The following is a 19,391-nucleotide window of genomic DNA, read 5'->3' on the forward strand; positions in this document are numbered from 1 at the left end:
AAAAATTTTTGTGTGTTAAATAAAAACAAAAAAAAAAAAAATAATAAAATAATATGAGAGAATAAAAAAGTAAGATGAAAAAGAAAAAAAAAAAAAAAAGGTAAAATAAAGCATGGACCAAAACACGTCCAATAAGAGAGCCGGTCTGTTTGGCGCCCTGTGTGGTATTTTTAACGGAAAATTTAAAGAGCCAAGAAGATGACTTGTTGCTATGCCGTATATATATGACGTATTTAATAATTTAAAGCTTATAATAACACTTGTCCTCACGAGGATTCTTCAACCCTTTTAAATAAATTATTTAATTTATTAATTTATTTGTTTTATTTTAAATCAATATTTATTTTAAATTATTTTTTTGAATTTTCAAATAAATTTTTGTACTATTTACAGTATAACATTATAAATAAAGTAATTAATTTATTTAAAAAATTAATTAATTATTTAATTAATTAATAAATTTTATTATTTAATTAATTATTTATAATTGTTTTAATTATTTTTATGTATTATTAAATCATCCAGTAGAAAAATTTCATTACGCACTTGTTCAACGACGAAAGCTTCATTGATAAATAAAAAAATAATAACAATAATAATATTTAAATAAATTTTATAAATTATTAATGCATAAACATGTGATCAAGAAGCCAATTTAGATATTATTTTTTTTTTTTTTTTATATAATGTATATAATATTATTATATAATGAAATATTAGACTATAATTAAATTTTTTAGTAATTTTTTTTTAATACAAGTTATACTCACATGAAAATAAATGTGCATAGTATATTTTTTATTTTTTTTTTTACTCATTTTTGTATATATAAAAAAGTGATGCGTATATAATATATAAATGTAACTGCGCAGTAGAAAAATAATATCCAACTGCAAGTTAGTTCCCATCATCAAAAAAATATAAAAAAAAAGATCTTCGTGAATTTTGGGGTTTTTTTTTCCTTTCAAGCCCTTTCGTTATTTTATAAATTTATATATACAATTGGCGAAACTGATTGAAGGGGGGTGGTACAGGAGCCGTAACCAATTTGCCCGCGGTTTTGTGAATCTCTGTAAATTCAAGGGCTGCGAGATAATTGACCTTGCAATATGCACCGAAAATATATGATACATACAATAATTCGAAAAATAAAATAAAGAAAAAAAATGAATAAATGCTGATCTTGTGAAATGAAAATATTTTTGTATGTAATATATGATGATGATGATGATAATGATGATGCTTGATGGAAGAGATTGGTGGTGGTAGTAGTGTTTACAAACACAGTATTCGGTTTAATCTTTAAACTTCCTTGGCCATACAAAAACATACCCACACACAATGAAAAAAAAAAAAATAAAAATAACAAACTCACGTGTAGAGAAATATTTATCTCGCGGGTTCTGCGTTTCTCTATATCCCTACTTTTTTATATAATTTTTTTTTTATTTTTTTTCATACCGCCAGTGACGGTTGAGATTTAAATTCCTCGTGGTAGTGGTAAGAGAAGACATGAAAAATGAATCGAAACAACGAAGACGACGGGGCAAAATAACCAAGTAAAAGAGAGGTCTCATGTTGTAAGCAAAAGCCGGCATGGGAACAGCAAGACAAAATCCAGATAAGAGTCCAGCTTCTAAATACCAATACTAACCCATCTCTTAACACATGGATTCAATTCAAATAAAGAAAATATCATGCCTTTTAAATATACCAATACAATTTATATCTGTGTGTGTATATATACACCCAAAAAAATTTCTATTCTTTTTCATTTATATGTGTGTTTTGCAATTTTTAAAATTTTCTACACAATTCTATAGATGTGTATATTGAAATGTTAAATTTTCCAAGAGATAAGTCTTACTTACTACCTGCTGTGACTAATATTTTAATATACAAAAACCAAATTTTCAAAATTTGTCATGACTTTTAAATTCTTTTAAATTTTAAATATAATCTTTTTCGTTTTTTAAAAATTATTCCTTTTAAATTATAAATTTTAGAAAATAGCAATAATTTTAAATACCTCCATTTGAAAAATGAATTAGTCCTTTAAATTTTTAAAGAGAAAAATTTTTTAACTATTATGTACAAATAATTAAATTATGCACAAATTGTTATAATTATATTGTTTAAATGCCACTAATTTTTGGTTTTATTATTTTTATGATTTTTTTTTTTTATCTTGCTTCGGTGTTTTATCAAAGACCAAGTTGGAGTCAGTGTAATGTCTTTTTCTTTTCTTTCATGGACGTGACGAGGCTCAAAGGCATAATCTCAAAATCTTGTTGAGCAAAGAAGATGCTTCTTTTGCCATTTTTCTCGTCATGGCTGGTCACGTACTGTTCCTCGTATAACACATATATACACACATTAAATATATATACATAAAATCATGTAGTGTATTTTTCATTTTTTCTTTCCCGATATCTCTACCAACACTACAACGATTTTTGAATAAGATTTTAAAAGATATGGTAATAAAAGTCAGCAAGAGATAGATCTTTTAAATTTTTAAACTCAAATTTTTATTGCAAATTTTAACCTTTAAATATTTAAACAAAGCAACAACTTGTTTAGAAATTTTTTTTTCCAGTTGTCTTATATTATTTTTCCGGGTACTGTGTGATGTACAAATAGCCATGAAATTTAGAAACATGTTTTTTCTATACGAGAAATTTAAAAGGATCTTGTAGAAAAAAAAAAAAAAAAAAATTTCATTTTAAAAATATTTCACTGGTCTCTGCTGGATATCTGATTGTTCATTTCTTGTCATTTTCCATCTTCAAGGTGGATTTCTCTTGTAATTTTAATGATCAACATTTTCTTTTACAAATTTTTTTTTTTTTTACCGTTTTTTTTTTTTCCAAGGGATTATAGTTTTGGCAGGTAAATTTGGAAAGTATATTTTTTAAATGGTTTCAACAATGAGAGCTTTAAAGATTACCAGTAGAAAAAAAAAAAAAATACAGTCCTTTTTTTATTTTTTATTTTCTTTAATTATTTACCAAATTTTCAATAATTTTTTTTACATTTTAACATGATGGAAAATTAGTTTTTTTCTATGTAATATTGATGAAAATTTAGTTTGATTTTTTGATGGTTTTCAAGTTGAGGGCGACAATATATTGGTCGACCCCTTTATAGACCAAAGCAATATAAAACGTTATCGATTATTTTGCGTGTGGGGGTCTATGCGATATTAACAAAAAACATCTGCAGACCCGTATATGACCCCGAGTTTGTCCTGCAATATTTAACAATACCTATTCTATAACACACACACACATCCACCATATCGCCAATGGGGGCGTAGATTGTCTGATGCAATTCACTTGAAACGGTCATTGATATCACCACTGAATTTAACCGTCAACAAGCCATTTTCATGGTCTGATTAATTTTATTATCTACTTATATTTCGATCTATTTTAATTTCTCTTCAACACAAATTAAATGTCCAATATCATTTTTAATATATACAACAATTAGCAAAAGTCACGTTTTTCTACTTGTCAATTTCTACAATTAAAATTTCTTAGAAAAAAAATTTACAAGACTCTTATATTGTGGTGGTAAAATCAAACCCCCTTAACAACTTAAATCATGAAAAAAAAATTCGAATGATTAATGAAGAAAATTCAACACATTTTTCTAACTATATTTTTGAAAAAAAATATAAAAAAATTTCTGTTATTTTTTGAGCATAAAAAAGTGAAATTTAATCAATAACGATTGATGGATAATTAATGATGAGTATTTGTATATATAATAATGAAAGTGATGTAGCAAAAAAAAAAAAAAAAAAAATGATCAGATCAACGGACATTTATACAGTTTAAAGAATATATATATTTTTATTTTTCATTTGTTGACTTTCGCAGCTGTCATAAAACTTCTTACAATCTTTATATATTTCTTGGTGTCTCGAAAAATTCAGTAGTTACTTATATGGCTTAAATATAAGACCAGTGTTGGCACGTGGCACAACTTTTGTATTTCAGCTTGACGGTTTCACCCACATTTTAATTCATCTTGCAACCCCTCCAATTACTGTATACAGCTATTTGGCACTTTAGTTTACTTTTTGCCTTTACGCTATACCATTTTTTATTCTTTTTATACATGTACATATGAATTTTTTTTTTACTTCTTTTATTTGCGTCTCAAGGAGTCACTTGAGACCAAATAATAAGTTGCACTCGTGTACTCCAACAAAGTCATCAAATAGTTTTTATTATTATTATTTGGTCTTGTTGATTATACCACAATTGAAACCAAATAATTCCTTCAATTTTATAGAATTTTTAACTGTAATTTTTCATAGATTATTCAACGATAAAAGTAGATACTTTTTACCGAAATAAAATTCATTTTATCAGGTTATAATTTAATTAAAATAGTGGTGATTATATTTTTAAAAAATTAATATCAACTAGAGCAATTAAAAATATATATTTTCATTTTTTAATTATATTAATATTTGATTGATTTATTCAAATAATTGTCCCTAAAATTTACGGGGATGCATCAACTTTCCTTTGAAAGGGAAATTTGAGTAGTCTTTTTGCATTTAAACTTTCTCCTGAATAAAAACAAAATGTGGGAAAAATATTTATTGGTAATTTCAATGATTTTTTGGATCACTATGGTATCATCAGCAGATGTAACACCAAAAAAATATATAAATAAAATAAAAAAAGTCGTAAAAATAAATGTATTAGAAAAACCATGACCACTTTGTTGAATATTTTTAAAGTTTTCTAATTGACTTTATAAAAAGAATCAATAAAAATATCAATAGTTCAAATTTGATCCTATGATCCTGATTGTGGGCATGAAAAAAAATAAAATTAAAAATAGTCTTACTGATGAATTATTAGGACGGGTGTTCACGTATTGAGGATGAGTGAACCGCATTCAAGGAGGGTAAGAAAATCATTTATAAATAAAATTACTTTTTTTTCATCCTTGAATTTTCAAGGAGGGGAACATACCTTTTACGTATGTCACATGAGGAAGTTTAAGATATAGAGAGGGCTCGTGCCACATTTATACACAAGTAAAATCGCGATCAGAGGGGAGACGTATTTTATTCAATAAATTTTAGGGTGACATATTGCAATCTGTTGTATATTGCATCAATTTTATTCGATATATTTTTCTCGACCTTGACCATTATTCCCATGCCATTTCTCCGCCTAATATATACGACTCTTAGACAGACCCTAATTCTACCACTACACTGAAAATTCGAGGTCGAAACCTTGACCAATTTTCCAGAGAAATAGAAAATCGAGAAAACAAATAAAAATAAAATTATACTTTTAAATAAATTTTCTTTGAATTTAATGGATTTATTAAGAATTTTTTTTTATAAAATTCTACTTTTATAATTTTTTTTCTATTTACTTTTTTTCGTAGAAAATTTAAACACAATTTTTATATTTTAAGTCATATGTTTTTTAAAAAAAATTTACACATATATTTTGTAAATTGCATTATCTTTCAACTTGAAATTCTACTTTTTTTTTTTTTTATATATTTCGCATTGCCCGTTTTATTTTTTCACCCTTTCGAAATAATAATTTTCAGTTCTTCCTCATCACGTGTCATACAACAACCAGTTTAACAATTTTTTAAAACCAATAAATTAAAAATATTTACAATATAAAATCGTTAAAATAATAATAACTATTTTTTCATCTGTAAAAAAATTTTTCTTAGCTTAAAAAAAAAAAGGAAAAACTTGCCTTCTCATTTTGAGGATATTAATTATATGTCATTTAAAGGTATGAAAAAAATTTTTATACCTTTATTTTTACCTTGTAATAAATCTCGGATGAACCGATTAATTTTATTTTTCCATGTTAGATGACGTATTGATTTTTACGCAGGTTAATAACCAAAGAAAAGAGTAAAAATTTATAAAATAAACTGTGATTTTTCACGGTATAAATTTATAAAAATAATGACAAATATAAAGTTCACATGATTCGCATTGGCATGGTTATATTCCCACAAAAATTTCAATGAACTCTATGACCCTACCGGTTTTCTTGGGATCGACCTATCATCAATTCGACATATATGCTATCCTCCTATGATATTTCCTCATTCTATATTTTCCAGCTTCATTCCTCCCTTGCACATTTTTTTTCCTCTACTTTTTTTTTTTTTACCTCATCCTCAAATCAAGAGGGGTGTGGAGTACGATCAATTTTATTTATTTTTTCTCATATTTATTTATTTTATATTTTTTTTCATTCATTGATCCTCTTCTATTCGTTTACTTAATATATTTTTATGTATAATACCCAAGTCTTTCTTCATCGCACCCTTATGTTTGATGCTGATTTTGTGATGGGGCAACAAGCCACCCCGACGATACGAATATATGTCTCATACAGTATACAAAATATATATTTTGCTGATATTTCTCAAGACCCTGGTCTGTTACAAACAGCTTCTGGTTTTTTGATGAGACCAAGTGATGCATCTGCGAGACGGCTGTGTTATATAAAATGGCAATAACCAAGAGGGGTTTGTTTCACACTCACAAATATATTTTTTTTTTTTTCTTATATATTCACCGATAAGAGGGGAATTTATTATTATACAATTATTCTTATATATTTTAAATTTTTTTTATATTAAAATACTTGACAAACATACAGTTATAATCATCATCATAAATAATAATTTTACTTTTAATTTTTCACACGTGAATATAATTTTTTTCTGTAAAAAAAAATAATATTTTTGCACAGATCAAAGAAGACTTTCAACAGATCAATTGAAATTATTTTTATTAATTTTTTTTTTATCAATAAAATACCACAAAGTGGTAAAATAATTTTTTAAAATAAAAAATGATTCGAAATAATTTATGATAGTTTAATTGAATTAACACAATATATAATTTAAAATTTATATAAAATATAAATTGATCCAGTGTTGGGTATATATATACAAAAAAAAAATGTACATGAAAATTTTTAAAAGTGTGTATAACCTGCTTTTTATATACCTGTAATAATGTGCACCATATGATGATTCTAAAAAAGTATAAAACCCATACACGTAAATTTACAATTGTCTGTTGTAAAAAAAAAAAAAAAAAAATATATATTACATATGTGAATATACATACACATATTTGCCATTTATAAAAAACACTTATATGAAAAAAAAAAATAATAATAAAAAGAAATGCACATGGCAAAAAAAGTTAACACAGGTATACTCATTTCTCCTGTGGCGCTCAACTATTGATATTTGACATATGTATGAGGGGTGTAGTTTTATACTGTACGGTATAAGGGGTGGTTTTTACAGTGTACATATAGGGTGGTAATATTATTTTTATTTTTATATATGTGTATGTACACCATGGCACAAGCGACATGGGGCACGCGTCACCATATTCATTTACCTAGAGTGTTGCCCCCTCGACCATCTGCGCCCTTTTTATATATATAATTCTTATATATAAAAATCAAAATTATTTATATGTTTGTGTGTATGTGGATAATATTAACGTCAAGGTGTATATTGGAATTTTTTTTAAATAAAATATATATTGTTTAAACAAATGGTTTTTTCTATAGAAAAATTATAATTTTAGATCATTTGTTAAGGTTGTTATTTGCATTAACATTTAGTGGGATTTTTTTTATAAATAAATAAACAAAAAGTAGATTTTTATTATTGCAATTTAATTATTATTGTTTTTCTTAAAAATAATTTAAATGACAACTGTGAAAAATTTTTAAATGCCAACTAAAAGGTGATTTAAATGCCACTAGTAAATTCTTGTTATTGAATGGATTATATTTTTCTTTAGCCTTACAGTTTTGGTAGAATAGACATGTGGTGTTTTAAAAAATTTTTTTTTGCATCTTTTTCTTAACTTTTGTTAAATTCTACGTCAATGAAATAAGCCGCTTGAAAAATAGTTGTCAAATATCTTACCGGAAACTTTCAAAGAAATCATGAATAAATTTCGAAAAATAATTTACCAAATTTCGATTTACTTGTAAATGTTAAATAAATAAATAAATTATTGTTAATTATTTTAACATTGTAAAAATATTATATATTTAAACACAATACTGTCTAAGTGAATAAAATCGATAGATTTAAAAAAAAAAAAAAAAAAGGAGATACATGAAGAAATTGTAAATTAGACACAGAATTGTGGTAGGACATGATAGAAGAACCTTGGATTTAATATTTTCCCTTATGCAGCTGGTATATTTACGCACGTTACTCTTACCGGTACACTTTTTTTTATATTATTTTCGATCAAGAAAGCCAGTTGAGTTTAGCCCCACCTTCGTCTATAAATATATATTCGTTACCCCGGTTGATTTTTAGCAACCACTCTAGAGCCCCATTTATACATTATGCAATAACTCTGTACATAAATGTAAACGAGCCAACACACACACAACAAAAAAAAGAATATAAAAATTCAATTCTTTGATTTATGCTTTATTGTAGGAGTGGTCCCAACAATGATTTTTGTCAAAAAGTCGACGTCAGTCATTTGCACAGTATGGTATTATTTTGCACCAAGAAACCACCATCCACTTTCTTCATATTGTAAGGGTGTTTTAAACACACACATATATAAATTATTAGCTGAGTTTTTATCAAGAAATACACATGGTTAAAATTTTTAGCAAGAGCAAAAGAGAAGAGGGAAAAAAAAAATCCTTCCTTTTTTCTTAAAATTGAAACGGCGACCAAAAGAAATAGTCACACACTGAGGGGTCTGATATTATATGCGACAGCTGATTTTCCTCTCTCTCAATTTTTTTTTTTTTTTTTTGGATTACATATACTGTCGTGTGGGGGCTTATATAAGAAGTCATTAATAACGTTCGTTGGTCGTTGCGGCCCCCATGACTATAGTCGAGACGATCTCTACCTCATCTCAATCCCCCAGATAAGCTTGCAATTTTCTTTGACTTTTCTATTTTATTTCTTGCATGTGGTCTATATAAACTTCTAGGCAATTCAATTGAGAAAAATCACATCAGTATATGCGGTCTATTTGTCTATCTGTCTAGTTTTTTTTTTTTATTTTTTCTATTGGTATATTTATTGTGTGTATTTTATTGATATATTGATTTGTTAATAAAAAAAATCAATATACGTTTATTTTCAATTTTTAACAGATGTGGATGCAATGTTTCGATGAGAAAATATTTTCTATACATTTATCTATTTGAGCTGACCTATTTATGAAAATTTAGCCCTAAAAATTACGACAAATTGAGTCGACTGATAATAGGCGTTGAAAAAAAAATTATTTTAAATTATTAGCTTGATTAATTTGTCGCACAGTGAGACATTTATCAGTGGAATTTCCAGATGTATATAGTTGCCACGAGCGAAGTTAATGAGAAAAAAATTTACCATGAATACACGATTAATCGGAATATTTATAAAAATAATATTAACGAAAAAATTTAATAGAAATATTATACTCTGTAAGTAGTTTCTATTAGAATTTCCTATTTTTATTCGCGTTTTTTTATACTTTTGTTTATTTAAATTGGATTACTCTGGGTTTTTCTAAAATATTTTTTATTTATTTATCAGTATGTTGTCTGTGGTGACTCTGATAAACCCCTTGAAATTATGTGATTTAAAAAAAAAGCGTGACGCGTTATCTCAAATAAGATTAGTCATTACGAGATTTTTTTTTCAATATATTTTGTAGTAAATAATTTTATATTCTATTATTATAAATAAAAAAAAAACAAAATTAATTTAAATAAATTTAATTTAAATATGTTGATTTTTTTAAAAAACAATTTTAATATTAATATACAGTTACTATTTCGAATCGAAATTCGAAATATTTATATGCACAACCCTTCGTCTAGCTAACACTATAGACTCTCGGGGTATCTAGTTACGTTCCACTTGAATAAATTGCAATTGGCTCAAATTAAATCTTCAAAATTCATCAGACAGATAACGACAATACACTGCATTAATTTATCAACACAATTGAACCAATTTTTTTATATCAAAAAGAAGAAACAATGTACAAAAAACAACTTTTATAATAATTATATTTTTTGATAACAATATTAATTATAAAAAACAAAATTAATTTATCTAATTATAATTGTTTTGACGAAAAAAAATTAAAAACAAAATATATATTTAAATCATTTTTTCCTCATTAGTTTATCTACTTGATAAAAAAAATTTTTATTATCACCAACAAAATTTATTTTTAACTAACCACATACAATATTGTCATATAAAGTTAAAAAAAAAAATATCCATGCAGCTATTTATCAAAATAAATTTATATAAATTTGATAAACTTGTTGAGATTAATTCCCGCTTTTATAAAAATATAATTTCTAAAATATTTTACAATAATAATATCGTTTAAAAAAATAAATAAATATCCAGCTTTTTATAACATTAATAAATTCCCTTTTAATTTGCATAAACAAGATTATAAAAATATTCCTTTCAATTTTAATGATTCAATTTGATATTTAATTTAACGTGACGCCAGTTTAACTATCGATTGATTTAAATAATATTTAAATCAGGGATGAAATCGATGGCTGAACGTAAATATCTCCAATGAACTGTTACTGTTAAATATCATCAAAAAAAAAAAATCATTCAAGGGTAGAAAATAGAATACATACCACTAGATAATTTTTCTAATTTTTTTCCTTTGAATCTATTATAATAGTTGACAGGCTATTTGCCACAAACCACGTAATTTTCCCGTCTCAGTTTTTTTTTTTTTTTTCATTCCCTTTTTTTTTTTATATAAAATATATACTCCATATGTATTTTCATTTTCCCCTATGCATGTTTTATTTTTTAACGGTCTTTTAATATAAAAAAAAATTCATTTTATATCAAAAATTTCAATGTGAATAATTATTTCAAATCTATGTCAATCGTTGAATTTAATTGCTGATTAGAAATTAAATTGAAAATACTGTCAAAAATGATAAACATGTTTGCATGAATTTTTTAAAACATTTTTATTTTGCTGTTATACAATTCTTGTAAACAGCTTAACATATTTTTATTTTTTTTTTATCCCTTGTATTATATATGTATTTTTTTTAAAACTTTATTTTGCAACAAAAATGAATTCATGACAATGAATTGAGTGGGATACAGGTATCTAGTTTGTAAACTGACACCTGGAAGTATACCTGCGGCGTGAAAATCCTTGGAAAATATATACTTGTGAGGGTGGCTAGTTATAAATGTATATATTCAATAAATCGTACAAGAAAACTGATCAGGTGAAGTATTGTGTAGATTTGTGATTCTTTACAATATTAAAAAAATCATAGCGCCGCCGTAAAGGCTCAGGCATGCGTATCTTCTCTCAAAAAAAAAAATTAAATATACACACACACATATAAAAAAAATAAGATAGAAAAGGAATATCCTAAATCAGAGTAGAAAAAAAAAATCTAAAGCCTTACTTGAACACAATCTGAATATTTGCTTATTCGGCATGCCTTTACTTTTTTTTTTTTTTTTTTTTTTCAACTGCCTTTTCTGAAGAAGAATACCCAGGAGAGTTACAAAAGCAAAAGAAAAAAAAAAAAAATATATCTACTTTTATTTCTTAAACACAATTCTATCTGTCGTTTATTCTGATAGTTCATTAATTTTCCTATAACCAACTTTAAATGTCTATCGGCAAAATGTATAATTTAAAAAAAATTTTTAAAACTAGACTAAAAAAGACAAGTCATTTGTCTAGCTTGTCAACAGTTTTGTCTAAATGTTTTATAATAAAATTAAATTAAATAAATAAAACCAATATTTATATTGATTATTTATTAATATTTTTTAAATTCTACTTTATTAAAAATTAAAAATATCAAATGTCAATGAGTAAACTAACTAAAATCAATTTAACATATAAATTTTTAAAATTTTTCAAGAATACATGATTTTTTTAACGACTAAAAATTTGTTAAAAAGGGTTAAATTTGTAAATTTTTTTTTTATTTAAATTTTTAAATGTTTAAATTTCGGAGCACACTACTAAAGGGGATAGACCCCCACCGTAAAAAAAAAATATGTGGGCCCCCCCAGAGTGGAGAGACGGTGCCTTTGCCACCACACTACTGTTCACCCTGTTCGTCCTGTTCACTGTCACACTCAATATGCCATGTACATGTGTGCCCAGAATTTTACGCGGGCCCATACTTATTTTTCATTGGCTTTTGTAAACCCCACTACAATTTTACGATCCTATAAATATAACGTGGGACATGATCGGAGCAGCATTTCGAGGTCACTGGCCGTCTAGAGCAATACTATTCTCTACTAAGGGCCTCATTTTAGTTTTAACACTCGTTGGACTCGTATCGTTGTGGATTTTTAAAACGAACTTTAATTTGTTAAATACTTTATTAATTTTTTTTTTTTTTTAAATTTACTTTTGACTATTTTATATTTATTAAAAAAAAAAAAAAAAAGTTTTGTGTGGTTTATAATTGAATAATTAAAGTGAAGTGTGTGGAAAAAAAAATACAACATATCCAGTACAAATTTAAAATATAAAAAAATATATTTAATGAATCGGTACTTAAATTTTTTTTTAAATAATAATTTTTACAATTTAATTTTTTCATAAAATTGCATGAAATTTATGCTCCAAAATATTACAAGTGTTTTAAAATTTTTTTGGATTAATAAATAAAAATTTTTTTACTCCAAATTAATTTATTTTTAAAAGCACTTGTAATTTAAAAAATTTTAAAATATATATTTTTTTTAAATGTACTTTTTAATATTTAAAAAAATGACATGAAAATTGTGCTCCAAAATTCCATAATTTTCTCAAATTATTTTACATAATTTTCTGTATTAATGCACCAAAAATTTTTACTCCAAATTGATGATATCTTTGATGAGTTTAATTTTTCATATAAATAAATTAAATATTTTTTTAATTTAATTGATAAAAATGTATAATTAAAGATGAGCAAAAAAAAGTTAGGTTAGGTTTTTTTCTAATGTGTCGAATTTCAAAGCGTTGCCAATGTGAAAAAAAAAAAAAAACGAACGAAAATTTTTAATGTGTCTAAATGCTATTTAATAATATTAATAACGAAAAAAAATAAATTGTATAATTAATATAAAAATAATTAATACAACAAAAAAATCTAATAGTTTTTTCTTATTATTTTTTCCAGCTTATTTAAAACTGTATTAAAAATAAGAAATACACCTGGTCGTTTGTATAAATCAAAACGAACTAGACGTTTTTTCAATATGGGATCAAAACGTGTTAACTCTACACCAGAGGTTGAACCAGGTTCAACACCACCATCATCAATGACAGCATCAACAACATCAATAGTTGATAAAGAAAATGTTAGCGCAGCCTGTAATCTATTTGCAATGAATTCATCACCACAGACGGTAAGATAGTTTTAAAATTATTAAAAAAAAATTAAATAAACAATTAATAAAATTAATTAATTATGTCAAATAATTAATATTAAAATGTTTTATTAAAAAACTTGTTAAAAAAAATAATATAAATTAATAATTCGATTTTTTTTTTTTCTATTGACAGATTGTAAATAAATCAACATCAAGATATCCATTAGAAGACTGTGATCCAAATAGTCAAGACAGTGGTTATGGTGCAAGTTTTACAGATGATTTATGTAAATTTCAAGATGGTTTTAGATTTGCTGAACCATCTGGTTTTGCACCAAGACGAATGTCAATTGATTCAGCACGTGGTTGTAGTCCACAACAATCACCAATACGTTTAAAATCACCACGTACAAATATATCATGTTCACGTGATAAATCAACATTTATGAAAAAATTATCATCATGTGGATATGACAGTATGGATGATGGTTTTAATGAACTTATTGATATTGATAATTTTATGGAAAATACAAATACATATCCAATTAATTTAAATAATTTAATAAGTGGTGATATTGTTAGTGAAAAACCAATGGAATGTGATGCATCAACAACACCAAAAGCAATACGTATTAAAACAAAAAAAGTTAGACGTTCATTATCATTAAAAAATGATGATAATGATAATAATGATAAAATATGTACACCACCATTATCAAAAATACGTTCATGTTTATTTAGATCACCAAATAGTAATTCATCAATTGGTAAACTTGGTTATAGTAATGATAATACAAGATATTTATCACCACAAAATTTATCACCATTAAAATTAACAAAATCAGTAAAACGTTCAGAACCACCAACAGATGCAAGTCCATTACTAGTCAAAAAATCAAAAAGATCATGTAGTTTACGTGATTTTCCAGATACAACAAATTTATCACCAATTATTGAAAGAATTAATTTATTACAACGTTGTCATTCTGAAACAGAAGCACATGCTAATATTAAATCAGCAATACATCGTAGTACAACTGATGCTGATTTAACTGGTGATTTTAGTAAAACATGTATATTACCATTATCAGAAGGTTCACATGATGATTTAAAATCAATAGCATCAGATACACTTGAAAAATTAATACATGGTGAATTTGATGATAGAATTGCATCATATCAAATTGTTGATTGTCGTTATCCATATGAATATGAAGCTGGACATATTGAGGGTGCACTTAATTTATACACCAAAGAACTTATTGAACAACATTTAATGAAACCAATTAATAAAATACCAGTTATACAACCAGAAACAAATAAACGTCATATACTTATATTTCATTGTGAATTTTCATGGGAAAGAGGACCAAATTTATCACGTTATTTACGTAATATTGATAGAAAATTAAATAAAGAACATTATCCAGCTCTTTATTATCCAGAAATATATATATTACATGGTGGTTATCAACAATTTTATCGTGATACTAGACATCTTTGTTCACCACAAGGCTATAGACCAATGAATCATCCAGATCATGATGCTGATCTAAGAAAATTTCGTAGTAAAAGTAAAAGTTGGCAAGGTGAAAAAACATCACGTGGCCTACCACCAAAATCAAATCTCAAAAGACTCGGTTTCTAGTGTTAATTGTACAAATATATTTAACTAATTTTATTTCATTTTTTTTTTTTTTTTTATTATTTTTTTTTTGTTTATATTATATTTTTTAAATTCATTATTATTTTTAATAATAATATATGAGTTGGCGTGTAAGCATCACGCTTTTATTGTGCAAAAAAAAAAAGTTATTATAATAATGTAAAAAAAAAAAAAAGGAGTTGAATATAAAATATAAGATAAACAAAAAATAATAATTAATAAAAAAAATATGAATTTGTTATTTGGATATGATATGTAATATTCAAATTGATTTGAGAAAGAAAAACAATGAAAGAAAAAAAAAATTATAAAATTATTCTTTATTAATATTCTTCTCCATTGTAAATAAAAAATTATACAGAAAAGTATTGTTTAGTTTAAAAAAAAAAAAATATTAAAATTTAAAAAAATGGAAGAGCTTGTTAAGAAGATGTAAAAAAAAAAAGAAAAAAAAGCAATAGCCTAATGCAAAGGCCTTATAAAGCTGCAAAACATTGTTAACTTGGTTGTCTTCAATAATTTAAAAAAAAAAAAATAAAAAGTTGTAATAATTATTTAATACAACAATAAATTATTTAAAAAATATTGTACAAAGTCATGACGATACCTAACGATAATTGTTTTGCAGCTTTTTGTAATTTTATCTCGATATTTAATTTGTTTTATAATTAATAAATAAAAAAAAAAAAATAATAAACAAAAAAATTAAGCATTTAAATATTTTCATTTATTATTATTTCTCTTATATAAATAATACAATTATCAAGATGATTTAATTTTAAAATCAACTGATGTTTAACTTTGTTGCAATATTTTATTTGTTGATTATAAAATGACTTGAATTTCTTGATTTAATTATAACAAATTAAAGAAAGCTTATGACAAAATGTGCAAAATATAATTCTTTCTTTTTTTCCATAAACGTTATATTTGAATGTAAAGTATTTTAACGTTACTGAAATTAAATAAATATTTCAAATTAAAATAAAATATAGTTGTGTTGATTATTTATAAAATTTATTTACTATAAATTGAGCATCATGGCTGTCATTGGAATATTTATCCAGAGAAATGTTATTAATTTATTTAATTATATGTCAATAAATAACTCATTTGGTAAGATTATAAATTTGATATATTGTTAAGAATTGTTTATAATAAAAAAATAGGTTTTAAACAAATGTAAATTATTTATTTTGGAGCTGTCAATTCATTGGGAATTAAATTGATATTTCGAAATACTCCTTGCTCGTTCTGTTTTCCTAATACAATCTGGTGAATTTTTCTTTCTTTCAAAATTAAAACTCAATGGTGTTGACACAGTATGGCGCTGAAATTGAAATGAACTATTTTTATTTTTTTTTTGACTATGATGGGGTTGAGCCATCCTCGTAATTTTTTTTTTATTAAATTTTCTAGGATCGAAGCTAGTTTAGGAAAAAAAATGGGAATTTTTTAAATGGTCAAAGGGGGGTAGGGGGTGTATTTGAACTATTTTTATTTTTTTTAACTATGATAGGGTTGAGCCATCTTCGTAATTTTTTTTTTATTAAATTGTTTAGGATCAAAGCTAGCTAAGGAAAAAAAATGGGAATTTTTGAAATGGTCATAAGGGGGTAGAGGGTGGATTTTAATTGTTTTTTGATTGCGATAATTACAAATTTGAATTTCTTTTGTCGCTGTCTTTTGCCGCAGAGGGCGTCAGCTTCTGATATTAAAAAAAATAAAAACAATTAAAATCCACCCCCTATCCCCTTTTAATTATTTCAAAAATTCCCATTTTTTTTCCTAAACTAGCTTTGATCCTAGAAAATTGAATAAAAAAAAAATTACAAGGATGGCTCAACCCCATTATAGTCAAAAAAAATAAAAATAGTTAAAATCCACCCCCTACCCCCCTTTGATTTTTTCAAAAATTCCCATTTTTTTTTCTTAATTAGCTTACACCCTAAAAAATTTAATAAAAAAAAAATTACGAGGATGGCTCAACTCCATCATAGACAAAAAAATTATTTAGCTAACAACCCTTGAATTTGTTCTCTTTAAATACGATGTAACTTATTCCAGAGGGTTGTTTTTTCATAAAAAAAAACGAAATCGTTATTGGCACTCATACGGGGAAATTTACGGGAAATACGGGGACATTTACGGGTTTCACACACAATGTAATCAGTCCTACACATACAACGGTGGCTATGTTTACCGTAAATTTTTTCGTAACCTGTATAAATGTCCCCGTAAATTTCCCCGTATTGAGTGCCAATAGCATTACCGAAAAAAAATTGCTACAAGTTTAATACTAGTATTTATTATATTATGCATTTTTTTTTCTTCTTATTTTAATTAACAGTATTATTTATATATTTTTTCTTGCACTGGGCAATAATTTGTTTACGTAGATTACAACAACAATACTTTTTTTTTTTAATACTAATCTTATAAAAATATTTAAAAAATTTGTTAAGTTATGGTGATATTTGTTTGACTTCTCCAGAATCATCTTCTTGAGGATCAATTTTTTGTGGGTCCACTTGGTTAACGTCAACAACTTCTTGATTCAATTCTTTCATCGAGTTGACAAAATCTGTAAATAAAAATAAATTAAAGTAAATTTGTAAAAAAATTTACACATATCAGAATTATAAAATTTAAAATTACCAATATACTATTTTGGTCTTGAATTGATCCGGTTCCAAAATAAAATTGACAGTTTTCAAAATAAACTCCTTTGTTTGCCTTGGTTTTTTTTTCCTTCACTCGAAAAACTATAAAACAAATGTAAGGTTATGTAGTAGATTATTTAATTATTTATAACTAAATAACACATAGATTCTTTGTTTTACTTACTCCGGTATCAAAACACTTCCAATTTTGGTGAAACTCTCAGCATAAAATAATCCTACAAAACCTCCAACAATATAAAGTAATGTTTTGCCGTTTGATAAAACTCCCCCGAAGAACTCGTTCCATTTTTTTGCGTTTGCAAAAAAATCAGATTCTGCAGATTCTTCAATAAAATCTACCTTTACGTGTTGAGCATCACCTTTTGATCCCATTCCAGGATTTTTGCCATCATTCTTGGTTCCACCAGTCTTGGTACAGTTTCTTTTAATTGCGTAGTACTCAAACGTAGATTTTTGCAGATGCCATTTTTGGCATGGTCTAACATACTGAACATAATTTCGATTTTATGAATAGCAATAGATATACGTAATAACCAGTAATAACAATTTTAATTAATAACAATGTCGACATATATAGACAGTCTACTGTTTATCAATCTATGTATACAATGATCTACAAGTGTCTACAAGTTAACACGCGAGTAATATTGTATCTTCTAGGGTTACCATATGCGAAATCCTATCAGGACATGTCCTGATTTCGGAACAAATATCCTAATCAGTCCTGATAATGTCCTTTTAATATAAAATGCCCTGATTTATCAAGATTTTTTTTTTTTCAATTAATCTGATATCCCTGGTGAAAATATTTCTCCGAATTTTTCCTCGGTTACTTAAAATTTCTCCGCGATAATTACTCCGAATTTCTCCCAAATTGAACCATGCGGAGAAATGAGTGGAAAAATTTTCTTCTCGTCGTTGATTTCGGAAGAATTTTTCCGCGGTAAAATCATTTTTTTCACATGTTTCTCCGTGTGTTTTTTTCGCGGAGAAATATTTCCGAACGTTTCCTTACTCAAGTTGATTCGGAGAAACGACGGAAAAATTTCTCCTCGTCGTTGATTTTAGAAAAAATTTATCTGCAGTAAAATTATTATATCACACGGTTGGAGAAATATGGCGGACAAATGTCTCCACCCTTTCTCCAACTTTCTTTACCATTTGTTAAATTTTTTTCCAACTTTTTCAATTTTCAATTTTTCCAAAAAAAAATGACTAATTATTAATTGTTACATAACGCAAAGCATAATGATGTTTATTTTTTTTTTTTTAAATGAAAATTCGAAGACACTTTTTTTCAAAAAAGTTGATATACCTGAGGTACTTGGTCTACAAAACTCCCGTGATCGTGATCGAAAAATATTTTCACCAGGCGGGAAAGTAATCCTATAGCACATCCGATATAACAAAAATTAATGTTGGTCCATTTAATTACATTCTGGAAAAAAATTCATTCCATTTACGAGCATTGTCAAAAAAGCTGGTCCTTTTGCGATGGTCATTTTTGGTGCCATCATTCTTGCTACAGCTTCTTATAATTAAAGTGAATCCCGCAGGAGAGTGCCGTGACAGTTTTCATGTAAACGATGAACAAACTATATAATTTAGCTAAAACTGTCACG

General features: G+C 25.8%; 1 protein-coding gene across 2 annotated transcripts in view; it reads left to right on the top strand.

The window, feature by feature from the left end:
• Nucleotides 1-15,763, top strand: part of LOC122848848 (M-phase inducer phosphatase-like) — a 49,806-nt gene extending 34,043 nt beyond the window's left edge. The window contains exons 1-3 of one of the 2 annotated variants that reach the window (XM_044147229.1): nt 12,568-12,612; nt 13,227-13,455; nt 13,613-15,130. In XM_044147229.1, coding sequence (XP_044003164.1) covers nt 12,605-12,612; nt 13,227-13,455; nt 13,613-15,067 — 1,692 coding nt within the window. In that variant the 5' untranslated portion in view covers nt 12,568-12,604 and the 3' untranslated portion in view covers nt 15,068-15,130. Of the gene's footprint in view, nt 1-12,567; nt 12,613-13,226; nt 13,456-13,612 lie in introns of those variants that run through there. The other variant, XM_044147227.1, reaches the window with a different exon arrangement.
• Nucleotides 15,764-19,391: the final 3,628 nt, after the last annotated feature.

Source organism: Aphidius gifuensis, linkage group LG2, assembly GCF_014905175.1.
Source record: "Aphidius gifuensis isolate YNYX2018 linkage group LG2, ASM1490517v1, whole genome shotgun sequence".
Taxonomy (NCBI): domain Eukaryota; kingdom Metazoa; phylum Arthropoda; class Insecta; order Hymenoptera; family Braconidae; genus Aphidius; species Aphidius gifuensis.